Consider the following 14,310-nt stretch of genomic DNA (forward strand, 5'->3'; position numbering starts at 1 on the left):
ATGGATAACGGAACAGAGCAGGATCAGTTTCCTCATCAGGTTAACATATGATGTTCTCCCATCACCACAGAACCTTAATCTGTGGGTAGGAGAGGATCCATGGTGTCCTTTGTGTTCATCACCAGCTACATTAAGACACATTTTGACAGGATGTAAGGTGGGTCTTAGCCAAGGACAGTTTACTTGGTATCATGACCAGGTGCTGTGATGTTTGGCCTTAGCACTGGAAGACAAGCACAGCATGACCAACAGGTTGCCACCAATGCCAGCAATATATGACACACGAAGAACAACATTCCTCCGTTCAGGGGAGCAACCTCCAATGAAATGTATTAAAACCAAAACATCTAGGACAACTGGAAGCTGCTAGAGACTGGAAATGCTGGCAGATGTTGGGCAACGGCTTATTTACCCACCTGAGATTGCCACCACTAACCTTCGACCTGATATTGTCTTGTGGTCTGGATCAGCATGCCTTGTTCACCTGGTAGAGTTAACAGTTCCATGGGAAAATGCTGTGTATGAGGCATATGAAAAGAAGAAACTTCGGTACGCTCATGGGTTGTCAAGGATTTGTGGCGTGCTCCACAACCCGGTTTCTCAGAGACATCGGATTCAGTGGTCAAGAGTTTCAACGCATAGTGAAGAACTTATCTGAAGCAGCACAGAGGAGCAGCAACTGGCTCTGGTTGAGACGAAAAGATTCTGGTTGGGGACCTCAAGCACAGTAGAAATAATAAAAAAAAAAACGTTGATGTAAAGGAAGGTAAGTAAGCTGGGCTTAGCTGAGTGGGGGTGGAGGGGGGTGATGCTGGGATGCCAGAATCACTGTCGGGCCCTCTTTGAGGTGGTGTCGGCTAGTCGACGAAACACCAAGGATGGAAGGTGTCCACTTGAAGACCCCAGAGAAGTACCCTACTCAGCTCAGTCCAGACGGTTGTCATGCTGATGCGCTAGGGAGACCGCACTGTGGTTCATCCATGGAGCCAGCATTGCAGCCGTTGTCTGTACTGATGTGCCAGGGAGGCAAAATAGGCTGATCTCTGGAGCCAGCATTACATTTCAGCCATCAATACCAGGCAGAAGGATATCTACATCATCAGATGGAAGATGCAGATGGATCACATTAGTTTACAGTAAAATAAGCTATGTCTTAGTTGGTGCTTACCTTGGCGAGAACTGAGTCTAATATCAGCATGAAGTTTTAACACCTACTTTCATGGAAACCATGGATTATTTTTTTTTTTTTAGAAAGACTTGCAGTAAAACCGAAAACACTTTACTAACCTTATCTGCTCAAACTAATATTGTGTATATGTGCTATGTTGTCTTCTTGGCTCAGTGTATTTCCTTTACTTACAAAGATACCTTTTGAAGCAGTCTAACTATGGAATCAGCCTCCAGCCCTTAAGGATCAGCAACTTTGCTGTCTAATGCATACAACAACTGTCTCTACCATCCCCCATCCCAGCAATGCCAGCAGTTACAGCCTCTTACTCCCATTGCACTGAAAGATCACTATCTACTCCATAGCCCTTTAACATGCTCGCCTTTTACCTTTCTAATGATGTATTTCCAAGTCCATCCATCAAAACCAACACAGAATAAAGCATTGTGATTTAACAGTACATACATTTGTATTGATATATATAGGAGGCATTGGTAAGAGCCTATTTTAAGTGTCATTACAATTTACACATGTACAGTGGTTGTGCAGTGACTATTAAGGCAGTCCTAATCATGTATATTACTCCAAAGAGCATAGTTCACAGACTATTACAGAGCTTATTAGGTCAGTCCGAGTACATGAGTCTCCTGCATGAGAGTATAAATCCTTATCAGAAACAAACCAGAAAATACCTTGCATAATCTAACCTTACACTACGCTGGGGCGGAGAATGTGTTGCAAAAACCTTAAGACTAGCAAAATCCTGTCCTTGTGCACAGAATACCCAGTGTACATCAAAAGGGAGAATTTAGGCATTTCATTGTTGAAGGATAGGTAATCCAGCAGTTCATGATAGTAATAAAAAACATGTGTGATATTAGTATCTTCTTTTGTTGTTTTATCAAACCAGCCCATGTCAGTCTGCTTCTAGTTTCCTCTGCTGTAGGCAGCTTATTTATATTTCATTCAGCTTTCCCTTTTTAATTTAAAGTCATCACCAGATGCACTTCTGATTATTCCCATAAAAAATGAATCTTATTAAAACAAGTATAAACCACCTCTATCATTCGGATTAAAGATACAGTATGAATCATTATTGCTAATGCTTTCTGAATGCACTGCTCATTATACCAAGCATCAGCAACTTCTAAATACTGCACTACAGTGTCTTCAGGGGAAAAAAAAGCACATCAGTAGTTTCTTATGAAGAGAATGCTTCAGATTAAAATGTTGCTTGAACACAGAACACAGAATGGAATGTGTTTTTGAAAGCTGATAATTTTTTCCAGCTACAGTCCAACTTTTTTTTTTTTTCAATATAAAGTCACAGGCTCAAACTGTGTTCTATAATATTGTATCAGGGCTTACAGAAATTGTTCCCTTTTTTTTTTTTTTTTTTTTAGATGTACATCACTAGCACAATGAAAGCCAAAGGATCAAGACTTGCAAAGCCTGTGCTATGCATGGGTCTGATGTGTATGGCGTTTCTCACTGGAGTGAACAGGGTAGCTGAATACCGGAACCACTGGTCTGATGTGATTGCAGGATTTATAATCGCCGTGGCAATAGCAACCTTCCTGGTAGGCATCCACCAATACCACTATTTTGTTTGTGTCTGTATTGTACTAATGCAAATACTGAAATGTGTCTGTGACACGAAGTTTATACTTTAAACCCCTGTAGGTGGAAGGCAAGTTGCTTTGATAGAGAGTAAATATGTGTCATGCGTAAACTAACTATATGACTAAAACACCAGGAAATCACCTGCTTTAAGCACTTCAAAATAAAACACATGCTGTGTTAACTGCGTTCATTTAAGCACCCCATGGATTCTGAAATGGTTGTTTGAACTTTTGATCCTTGCCTGAGGTAACACATGTCGGAGGCCTGTACTGACTGGCTTAGCGGCAGTGGGGGCACTGCGTAAGCAGAACCTTTATTTAGTAGTTTTATTACTGTGTTTTATTTTCCCTTTTCATTTCACCTTTTGTTTTCATCATTATTTTGAGCACCTGTGAGTGTGCGAGTGTGTCTACTCTTTACCAGTTTTGGTATTCCTGTGGTCCTGTGTACCATTGTCAGTACCCAGGCCACGGACAACAGCGCCCTCTGCGGGCTAAAAGACAAAATAGCCGAAATAATAAAACTGGGCACCAGTGCGGTGTTTCCAAATAAAACTTCTGTCTCCCATGTGTGTCAGTGAATTGCCCAGCACCCTTCCACATGTACTTATTGATATAAAGTGAAGGCAATTTAAAAACGGACTACATTTGTATACTGTTAGACCTACCTGTTACTATAGGAGTGTAATGTATCCAAAATATTAATATAATCTGTTTGTACATGTGTGGGTGTATGCTATAGGGCCTATTTTGAAGAAGTATACAGAGCTATGAAAGATACTGTCAGATCTGAGTGAATTGAATAGCATCTTAATGCCAGATACTGTGGTGAAATTAGATGCGGAATATGTCTGTTCTGCTATTTAGATTTACTTTTAGCATCCTTGTCAGGCTTCATTTTTATATTCGGATATAAAAAGTCAGTTTATTTACTGTCTTTTTATACTGTATTTTTTAGTTTTTCCCAAGACTAACAGAATTTCCCTGAGACATACATGATTCAGAATACCAAGTCATATATATATATATATATATATATATATATATATATATATATATATATATATATTGTAATGGCCTCTTTTTTCAGTCTTTATCTGGCTGTACATTATTCTGCTACATGGGCTTTAATTTGTTTGTTTAAGGACTAAAGAGGGGAAAATGTTGTGACTTGTCAGTAAAATAGCTCTCTGGAGACTGACAAATTATTTCAGACTTTCAGTCCTTGCTAATAGGGTTTTTTGAGAGTGTACAAACTGTGATGTTCTTTTTGGGTTAATTAACAGGAAGCACCTGTCATTGATTTAATATCATTATGTGAAACCGATGACACTTTGGTACATGTTCAGTAGCAAACCAATTTTAACCAATATTTGTGAAGCATATATTTTAATCAAAGTACTTTTAGGTCTAGAAAATATGATTAAAGTTAGAATACCATTGAATTTGAAAGCAATCGTTACTGAATTACATCGATCTTGCAATTATATCATGTGCAATAAAAAGAAGATTTTGCTTCTTGGTTAGGTGATTGGATTCCCGGGACATGTAAGGAGAAAAAATGAGGCGTGAAGGAAGGTTAAACTGTGCATTGGAGAGGTTCTGCTGATCATGAAACAGTTTATTGCTGATGCATATATTGAGCATGTAATGGAATCTGAAATGTTCTTGCTTGCTCTTTAGTATGTCTGACAGACTGGCACATCAAATTCTCTTTAATCCCAGTTTTAACAGTTTCTATTAGCATTTGTAAGGCTCCTTATATATGTCTGTAATACACTTCCATATTTTCTTTCCTTAATTCAGGTGAATACATTTTAGGAACTGCTACATAAGTACTACTATATTATAGTACATGGTGGACGGTACCTATTGTAACTGCAGACCCCTCTAGAAGTAGAGGAAAGATAACTCTATTCAAAACAGTTCGACTGTAAACTAATCTAACAGACTACTCTGTATCTATGTACATGTTAAATGTGCCCAGTGTTTCTGTAAAGCTACTTCATTAAAAGAGTTAAGGCAACAACACAATAGCAGTAAGCATATATTGTTTATGTGAGAGTTTGTGTTTAAAAACTAATAATCTTCTTCAATCGATTATTTGTTTTTGTTCCTAAAAAAACTTCCAAAGGCGGTGTGTGTGGTGCACAACTTCAAGCGAAGGCATTCAGAAAGTGAAAAAACTCAGCTGGACAGCCTGCGTAATATACCTATGATCAACCTCCCAAGAGTAGAAAGCCCAATGGAGAAATATCCGCCGGCAGTACAGGTAAATCATTATATATATTACAAAAATAAATAAATAAGTAAATAAATAAAAATTTTACTAAGTGAAAATAGTGTTTATTCATCCTGAACATGCTTTTGTATTGAGTGCAGTAGTTCTACTGCTGAAATGTATTTTAAAGTTTGTACTTAGTTTCTATAATGAAATGTTTATCATCTGTGATGTTATGCATGCTGTAGGTATCACACAATTGTCTTAGAGAAACTTCCCAGGAAGAAACACCACACACCAACTCTTTTAAAGTCCGCCTTGCAAGATTATTTTCCTGGATTACTGGAATGAACAGCTTTGAACACCTTCATGACACAAGGCAATAAACGCATGTGCGCTACACACCTGTGTGGAGGACATAGGGCTGCTACCTTTGAATGTCCAAAATTAGAAATCATTTGGTAATCTGGTAAATCCAATTGATTTACAGCGATTAGTAATCCTATCAGTCCCATGCAGGGACAACAAAAGCCATGTGTATTCTTCCAGTTATTTTTTTAAGTAATTGCTCCTAAAAACTGAACAATTCTTTAACAGTCATATCAGGTGGCACCCCTGTGTTTTATAAAGGACAGATATGTTGGCAACTTTAGCAGCAGGTTTTGAGATTATATATATAGCAAAGTCTTGACTGAACGATTTTCTGAAAAAAACTCTCACAAGTTTTTTTTTTGTTTGTTTGTTTATTCCTCAATAAGGCATATTGTAGAATAAACCCATATAAATCCAAAAGGAAATCCTAGGTGAATTAGAAAGAATGATGGTATACTCAGTACAGACAACACTTTTTGTCTGTTCTATTGAAAATAAATAATGATGTATATAATATTTTTTTTTTAAACCTGCATTTAAGGCCTAACATTGGCCCTTTATAAGCACTCAATGATGCAGATTGTATTGTTTCTTTGCTGTGTTTACTTCACCTTTAGTGTGTGATTTAAAACAATTTCTACTGGTTTTGGAGTGTCAGATAAAAAGCATGTACTTATATTTAAGGACTTAGAAGTGTATGCATGTGTGACAACTGTGAAGCCTGCATTGAATTAAAACTGTTTTTTTGTATCTCTAACATAGGGAATGGAGAGCACATACATTTATTCCAGTGTCGTGCTGTGCTTGTTTAGTAAGAGGATACCTGGAACTGAAAGTTACTGTAAAATACCACATGATTAAAATGGGGGAAAAGTTATATAGCACTATTATACTGCCTCTCCCTTATAAACATTTAACACTGTATGTATGTACAGTTTTACTATGCCCTTCTCATGGTTTTACTATGCATTCACCATAGTTTACCATGTTTATTAATATTCTTTACCATACCTTGTTATTCTTTGCAATGCTTACCTATGCTTCACCATGCTTTCACTATGCTTTATATAATATGTTTTCTTGCTGTTTTTAACAGGGTAGACTTTTATAGGGGCTCTGGCATTATGCAGAAGGACAAGCAGGGACTACAAATGTGTAGATACTGTTGAAATGATCCAGTTTATCTATAACAATTACTCAAGGGATGATTTAATATGCACTCAATTTAACATAGCATGTAGACTACTGGGTGGTCATGAGACAGATTAACTAATAAACTCGTACTCCATTGGTCAATTTGTAGTGTGTATGCTTTTTCTGAATAGAAACAAAAACTTTATTATTATTAAAAAATAAAATAAAATTATAAATCCATGTGATTTCAGATCATTTTTTGGAAATACAGCAATACATAATTGAAAACTGGTACTTGCTTCTCTTTCTAAAGCACAGTATGATCTTACATTTCTAAATCTCGTTTCTGTCTGTTTCAGAATCACATCACCTTTGCCGAAGTCACATGACGTTGAAGAAGGAGTCCGTTCTACACATTGGTCATCCTCCCTATTCACCGTTCAATCATCATAATTGGAGTGAAATACTTAACCTGAGGTTATCTAATTGTTTATGATCATGGTATCTTCAAACACATCAGCAAACAATCTCTCAAATTCAGACCGAAAGCTGAAAAGCACCGAAAGAGACTATCTGCTTTTAACCAGTTGTCTACAGAATCATTGACTTTTTATTTTATTCAAACTTCTCCTCATGATTGCTATCAAACATGCCACTTCTTCAGAAGGAATTCAGTATATGGAATTCATCTAAATGTATTGCCCAGCCCCAAAACTGCAAATGTTGTATAACACTACTATACCTTTAGTTAAATGCATTTATTTATTTATTTATTTATTTATTTATTTATTTATTTTACAATTACAATGTGAACAACATTTGGACATACATATTAAAATATACAGTGTATACTACATTTAATAAGATATATCTTAAAAAAAGACTTTATATTCATGTAACACTTGGAATTGAATTAATGGGTGATTGTAATGAATGGTTCTGTGTGAGGTCACATTTTTATCAAACTGGCTGCATATTACACAGCATACAGTAACATCAACTTTTGCTTTAGATGGATGTTCTGTGTAAGCATAGTAACAAATACATAATGTATATTTCATGGTTACGTTATTGCATAAGCTATGCAAGAATATTGACACTCTTAAATTATACTTTCAAGGATCTATTTTGAAAATAAAAATGCAAAAGAACCAGAAAAAAACCCTGTTCTCTCAATCAACACCAACAAGGCTTCTGTGCAGATTGATAACCAGAGACCTTGAAATGAATTTACACACACACACACAAAAATATGATCTTTCTCTAAAAACAAATCTCACATTTCTCCAGAAAGGACATATAAAAAATGATTCTTAAATAATGCAATGTTAGAGTGTTACAGCTATAGCATGTGTCTACCTGTTGCTGCTTTCGCTTTATTCAAATGTTTTTATTTGTTCTTTGTTCTTTTGAAGTTGATCATGTTTCGTGCCAAGTGACATACCCCAATCAGGCACATAAACCTGCTAAAAAGCTTAACTTGCAACTTGATAGTAGAAATACAATATTAGAAATGCTGAAACAATATATTGCATAAGGTTTATATGGATACAGCAGAAGCAATACATTTTGTAAATACTACATCTTGTTTCTTAGCATATGATATTTTGAAAATTGGTCCTTTGTTGTTAAGCTTCTTAAGAATATTATGCAACACAAAACCAAATTCGCTTGATATTATAACATTAATCTGCAAAGCAATAACACAATTTAATTTGCTTCTGTCCCAGCTATGTAAACAAATGCAGGATTTAGCTGAGTTTACAGGATATCAGAATTCCTTGAGGGGTTGTTTGACCAGGAATATAATCTCTTTAATTAAACATATCTCACTAGGTGGGGAATAGAATGAAGACTGCTTTATGGGATCATTAATGCAAGTCTAATCCTTTCTGGTCCTGCTGCTGTATCGTATAGTTCAAGTAAAGTACATATTACAATTATAACATTATATGCAGGTATTAAAAAATGCTTTTGCAATTGTGTCACTCCATATTAAAGTCTTGGTTTGTAGAAAATGGCATTTTACCATTTATTTTCTGTTCTACAGGACTTTGCAGTAATATATTGACACATGCTTTGCTTCTTTTTGAAAATGCAGAAATGTACCTTTTTACTTTCTTTAATCACATCCTTTTATTTTAATACTTAATTGTGGTAGTAGTCGTGAATATAAATCGTTGATTATGTGGCAGCTTGTAATTATGTTATTCTGTGAACACAGTTTTACCTTCTCTTATGAACGTTGTATTAAGACAGCTAAAGCAATAATGGAAAGCTGAACAGCTTGAATTTGAATCTTTAATGATTTTGGTTACTAGCTCAAAGCATTCTTGCAACCTGTTCAGTAACTTTGAATAGCTTAGTTTTGTAGCATCTTCTGAATATTGTTTTCTTACATTATTTAAAACTTCACTGTATATCTACTGGACTTCAAGATTTTTTTCCCGCACTGTATGTATGCTACATGTTTTGGTCCTGAATTATCGTTCATTCAATATGATCCCTTACTCTAAAATTATGCTCAATCTTACTGTTCGTTTTTTACACTGTAGATAACAAATTGATATTCCATAGTTTCAAGACCTTTTTTTAAATAAAAAAGAAAATGTAAATAAACAGATCTCGTCCATTGTTTGTAGACTGAATTCACCTGTAGAAATTAATTGCAAAAACTGATACATTTCCAGTTTATTGTTTAAAGTGCATAGGCCAAAAAGTAGCAGCTTACAGAAGCTGCACATTTAAGTGAATTTTTTTTATATATATAGCTAAAAGTTTTGAATCACTTGTCTTTCTTTACTGGAAACCCAGGCACTCCACAGGCTTTTATGCTTATTCTTGTGGCTGAGGGACAGCATTCTGCTTGTGATGTAGCACTGCTGGTCTGGAGTCATCCTCTTTAGAGCAGGTTTGTGTACAAGTGTATTCTTTACTTTTGCACCTTTCCTAAAATGTGAATTATTATTAGTATATTCATAAACATGTTTATATTGCATTTATTGTCAAGTCACTAGTATGTAAATTCAATAGCCCTCAGTAAAATAAATGTGATCGTTTGCTTTAGACCGATCATTATGCTTCAGGAACAAAAAAACAAAAGAAACAAAAAAATCAAGGGTCAGGCTTTGGAATGGAGTTACAAAGTTGATTCCTGACTCTTCCCACTGTAAAGCTTCATGACAAGTACAGAATTGAACTACAGCACACTTAAAGGTTGCCAGGTTCACCTTCTTTTAAATATCAGAGGGAGGAAGGAATGAAGCTACTGTAGGCTGACTTGAACTGCTGCTAATATAAGATTGCAGTTATGTTAAAAGCTAAGTAAAGAAACAGTGGTAGCAGTACTCATACCATTTGATTTTGACAGGGTTCCTCTCAATGCAGGTTTGACTCAATCCCTCGTCAGAGGCATGGAGTATGGTAGACAATGCAACATTGCCCTCAGTCATTTCCATCACTGCTTCTGGAGGATGTGGGAAGTGTTGGTACTTTGGAGCAGATTGAGTTCCCTGGACAAATTCAAATAAAACAGCAACATATTTTAAAGCAATTGTATTAAGACTTTACATAAATAGACTGTTTTACTGCCAGCTGCAAAACATTTTGGTGCAGCTTACATACCAGTCTCAAGGGATCAAATGTTTGCAAACCAAAAAGGAAGTGGAATTATTATGGTTATTTAGATCATAGTTTAGAAGATGTCTTAAACATGAAATGACTTGTTAAATTGTTTGTGCATTTTATTTTACAGTACTTACAAACTCTGGCCTCATGCAGCCCTTTCTAAAAGATGAGAACATCTGAACAGCTTCAAACAACAAGTGCTTGTTTTGATGATCACATCCCTTGCTGTATAAGACATCACTGTATGACATGTTGCAAAAAGGACTATGAGAAAATACTTTCATACGTTAATAGTACAACAGATAGCTGATATCTTCTATTTGTTGTAGAACAGAAACACATGTTTATAATACAAAAACACATTTTTTTTTTGTATTAACCCTTTACCTTTGATTCTCTTGTCCGATAGAATGCAGCATTCAAAGGGTGTGCTCGAAAGGCAGGGGTATATGCGTGTACCTTTTAAAATGAAAAAAAGTTTAATAGACACCTTCCACAGAAATGCAAGCATAGTTCAATGTATATATATATATATATATATATATATATATATATATATATATATATATATATATATATAGTGACAAACCGGGGTAAGTTTGCCACATGCAGGACCTTTTCATACTGTGTTCTTATAAAAGGAACAGCACTCAGGTTTTTAACAGGACTGGTCTGTATATGTATTTATTTTCACAAAAACAAAATCAAACAAAACAAAAACCTAACTCCTTCCAGGAGTTCTAACTAAACTTTGCAAGTTTTTAACTATCACCGGACAGCTAAGCTATTTACCGGTCGCAAACACATATACTTTTTACGGTGGCCCAAAAATGCTAGTTAGTAGCATCTTAAAAAGTGCAGGCGAATCTACAAATATGCATGTCGAATTCACAGAGAAGGGTGGCGAATACAGAAAAGCATGACAGAAATAAAAAGTGACAGCATTTTTTTTCCAGCATGCTTTTCTGTACGTTTCTGTACTACATGTTTTTTGAGTTTGTATTTCCAAATCATTCTAAGTTTTGGCAGTCACTCAAAGCAATCATGAAAAGCCCTACTGTGCTCAAAACCATTTAAATTTAACTTACCCTTTGAGTTTATAAAAGTGGTTTCTTATTTTCCTTTAAATTAGATTTGATCGATTACCCACTGAGATACTTTTCATGAACCCAGTTGTAAAGCTTGCTTGTCAGCTATAACAGGACTAAATGTATTTATAGACTGAAATAAAGAGAGAGCAACAACCATTTCTGTCTACATTTTACATGTTTACATTTATTTGTGCAAAATGTCCAACAGTGACCTAATGGGGCAGCCCTGTTGGCCTGTGGCCACATGCAGTATAAATGTCCATCTCCTAAAATTGCTACATTTGACTCAGATAAACTTGGAATTTATCAACAAATCTACTAAATGTTACACTTCAATCAGTTCCTGTTGAACTGCAGGTGTTTACCATAGATTGAGGGTGCAGCTCATCCAAGTGTCCTGAGAGTTTCGCTGATCCACGTTGATCTCTTTGCAAAGTAATTTTGGCCACACGATAATTTTGTCGTCTTAATTTGGCACAGTCTGTTTCCAAGTTCTGAAGCAGGTCCTCACAGTCATAGGGACTCTTGATCATTACCCTGGCTGAAGGCAGTGAATGTGATTTGTGTGGAACACAACAGTCTTCTGATGAGGCTTCAGAAACTCCTGGGCTCCTATCATCTGAGACTTCAGTGCTAGTGGGGCTATTGTCACAGCTATACTGGACTCTCCAAGCACCATTAGCATTCTTTCCAGAGTGATCAAAGCTATACCATTGTGTTTTATTAATGGACATGTTCATTTCATTAGTTATTAAAGAGCTGCTTAACGGAGACTTGAAGCATGTTCTATTGGTAGATTGGTTCTTCTGGCTGTCTTTCATCTTAATACATACTGGTGAGGGAGTTTCCTTTCGACGTCCTGGCCTGAATAGTTCAAGCTTACAATCAGCGTAAACGTTTTGACGAAGTGTCACTGTATGTTCAGTTTGTGTGATGAAACTAGATTGTACGTTTTGCTGTTTAAATGTTGTTGGTACACTACCATGTGCCAAAGATATAAGTCGTTTTGATCTTGCAGAATTAGAAGAGGTGCTGTTTTGAGTTTTGCTGCACTGTCCAATTGCAGGTATGTGATTTGTTGACTGTAATGCCTTCTCTTTGGCTACAGTTTGTGGTGTAATGTCTAACTGCTTACTGGAGCAGGTAGTTTTACTGGAAGATAATTGGAATTTGAAACATCTTACAGACTGCTGGACTGTCTCTCTGGTGCCCTTCATGTGAGGAGCTGCCTTGCTGCTGGAGGAAGGATTCATGGTCGATAAATGAGATGCTATCACTATGTTGTTCTTATCAAGGCTTCTGCATTTCTGCTTCTCTGCAGATGAAGGGTTTTGGCTTTCATGGAGATCAATCTCACCTGAAATAAAACGCAGAAAGTTTTATTTGTTTGTTTCATAGAATCACCCAGGACTGGTTTGATTGCACAAGGCTATGAACTTTCTAGCATTAGCATTTTCATAAAGATACAAGTTAAAAACATGTGTAAAGGAATGCAAACCAATGTAATAAAACCCTTTTTTATTTCTCTTTAAGCTCTAGAATCCTTATCATTTCTTCTTTTGAAAATGTAACACTGTAGATGCTTCCTGCTATCTAATCACTTTGTGATGTAGTTCAAACACTCAGATGGTCTAGCCAACCAACAGACCTTGTGACCTTCTGCACAGGTACCAGGATGCAGAAAAAAATAAAGTAAAAAAAGAGGTGAACCAAAACTACTATATATAACTTAAACATACTGCATACTTTTTGACTAACTCTATCAATCAAAAGTTAAAACTCTGAATTTATCTTCCCCATAGCACTATTTCTGAATACTTTATCCTTTTAGAGCTATAGGGTTAAAGGATGGCAGCAATTCTTTTCTAGTTCAGAGGAGTTCCAGAGCAAGCACATTGGAACTGCTGAGCTGGGTTTGCCTTGCCAAGGCCATATCAACCAGAAGCCATAACTAGAAATGTCAGATCCAGTAACACCCCAGTAGACACAGATCAACAGATACTGCCAGCTGCCCTCTAGTGCATTGACCCCTACTGTTATACATGAAAATTAAAGAGAAACATATATTCTCAGAATATAATAGGAATGTAACATGCAGTGCTGTAGTTTTTTTTTTTTTTGCCTATAACATAATACATTACAAATGAAGACTTTCACATATCTCTGGTAAACGAACAATATAAAAATGTGTAGTGTAAAATAACTGTATTTTTGTATACTACTGTGTTATTTACATATGTAAAAATATCACAAATATTCACTATTTTATTTATTTTACATAGAGGACTTAAACAATCTGTTAGTGCACCATTTACATAAATTTTATTTAAGTGGAATTATAAAAATGTAAAATGTTAACATTCAAATTTGATAACATCAATAAGGGCAAGCAAAGACCAACTTTATGTAATGCATGGCTTTCACAGAGATCTAACCAGAGTGCACCTGCTTAGAATATAAATGGATCCCAATGAATTAAAACAGAGAGATATTATGTATTCCAACCAAAGACAACAGTTTTAATGACTCACCTATGGAATCAGTAATATTCTTTATCTTCCATCCAGTATACTGAATTGTATCCATTCTGTAAACAGATTAAACATGTTTTTCACTTCTTCACATCATACATTCTATTGCTTTACTGCAATGGTTTAATAAGCAGCACATCTTTATTCCCTTGAAAGGAATCCAGTTAACCCTGCCATATTATTAACAATACAATACACGTATGTAATTTCCACAAGGCCATGCCATTTGGATCTCTTGCACAGCTCATAATACTTTCCCTTAGCCAAGTCATGTATCTCTCTTGCACCAGTGTGGTGGTACCACTGTTGGTAGTGTTAAAGTAAACTAGCACTGTTATACAGAATACCTTGGGGGGGGGGGGATTGCATATCCACAGTGATTTTTAAGGTTCATATCACATTATTATAATATTGGAAACTATTATTAGTCAAAACCTAATACAACTATGGATTCTGAATGAAAAAAAAATATTTAGTAAACCTAATTCCTGTATTCTCTAAGATGAGGGGAATGAAGACAAGGTTATTTATATTATTATTATTA

General features: G+C 35.7%; 2 protein-coding genes across 5 annotated transcripts in view; one reads left to right on the top strand and one right to left on the bottom strand.

The window, feature by feature from the left end:
- Positions 1-9,136, top strand: part of LOC117416690 (phospholipid phosphatase-related protein type 5-like) — a 48,260-nt gene extending 39,124 nt beyond the window's left edge. For all 4 annotated transcript variants that reach the window (XM_059034864.1, XM_059034862.1, XM_034028044.3 and 1 more), the window contains 3 exons: positions 2,572-2,748; positions 4,925-5,062; positions 6,877-9,136. In XM_059034864.1, the coding sequence (XP_058890847.1) occupies positions 2,572-2,748; positions 4,925-5,062; positions 6,877-6,906 (345 nt within the window). In that variant the 3' untranslated portion in view covers positions 6,907-9,136. The remainder of the gene's footprint in view (positions 1-2,571; positions 2,749-4,924; positions 5,063-6,876) is intronic.
- A 152-nt stretch (positions 9,137-9,288) lies between these two features.
- Positions 9,289-13,821, bottom strand: LOC131739972 (uncharacterized). The gene is made up of 5 exons (XM_059034155.1): positions 13,767-13,821; positions 11,601-12,592; positions 10,532-10,603; positions 9,872-10,029; positions 9,289-9,466 (listed from the first exon to the last, which is right to left on the bottom strand). The coding sequence occupies exons 1-5, from the start codon at positions 13,819-13,821 to the stop codon at positions 9,289-9,291; spliced, it is 1,455 nt and encodes a 484-aa protein (XP_058890138.1).
- Positions 13,822-14,310: the final 489 nt, after the last annotated feature.

This window comes from Acipenser ruthenus, chromosome 12 (genome assembly GCF_902713425.1).
Source record: "Acipenser ruthenus chromosome 12, fAciRut3.2 maternal haplotype, whole genome shotgun sequence".
In the NCBI taxonomy this organism is placed as follows: Eukaryota; Metazoa; Chordata; class Actinopteri; order Acipenseriformes; family Acipenseridae; genus Acipenser; species Acipenser ruthenus.

Coding starts and splice junctions, on each gene's coding strand:
- LOC131739972 (XM_059034155.1), bottom strand. CDS start 13,821: ATGGATACAATTCAGTATACTGGATGGAAGATAAAGAATATTACTGAT. Junction 12,593..13,766: donor GAATATTACTGATTCCATAG/GTGAGTCATTAA, acceptor GTTTTATTTCAG/GTGAGATTGATCTCCATGAA. Junction 10,604..11,600: donor AGCTGCACCCTCAATCTATG/GTAAACACCTGC, acceptor TCATTTTAAAAG/GTACACGCATATACCCCTGC.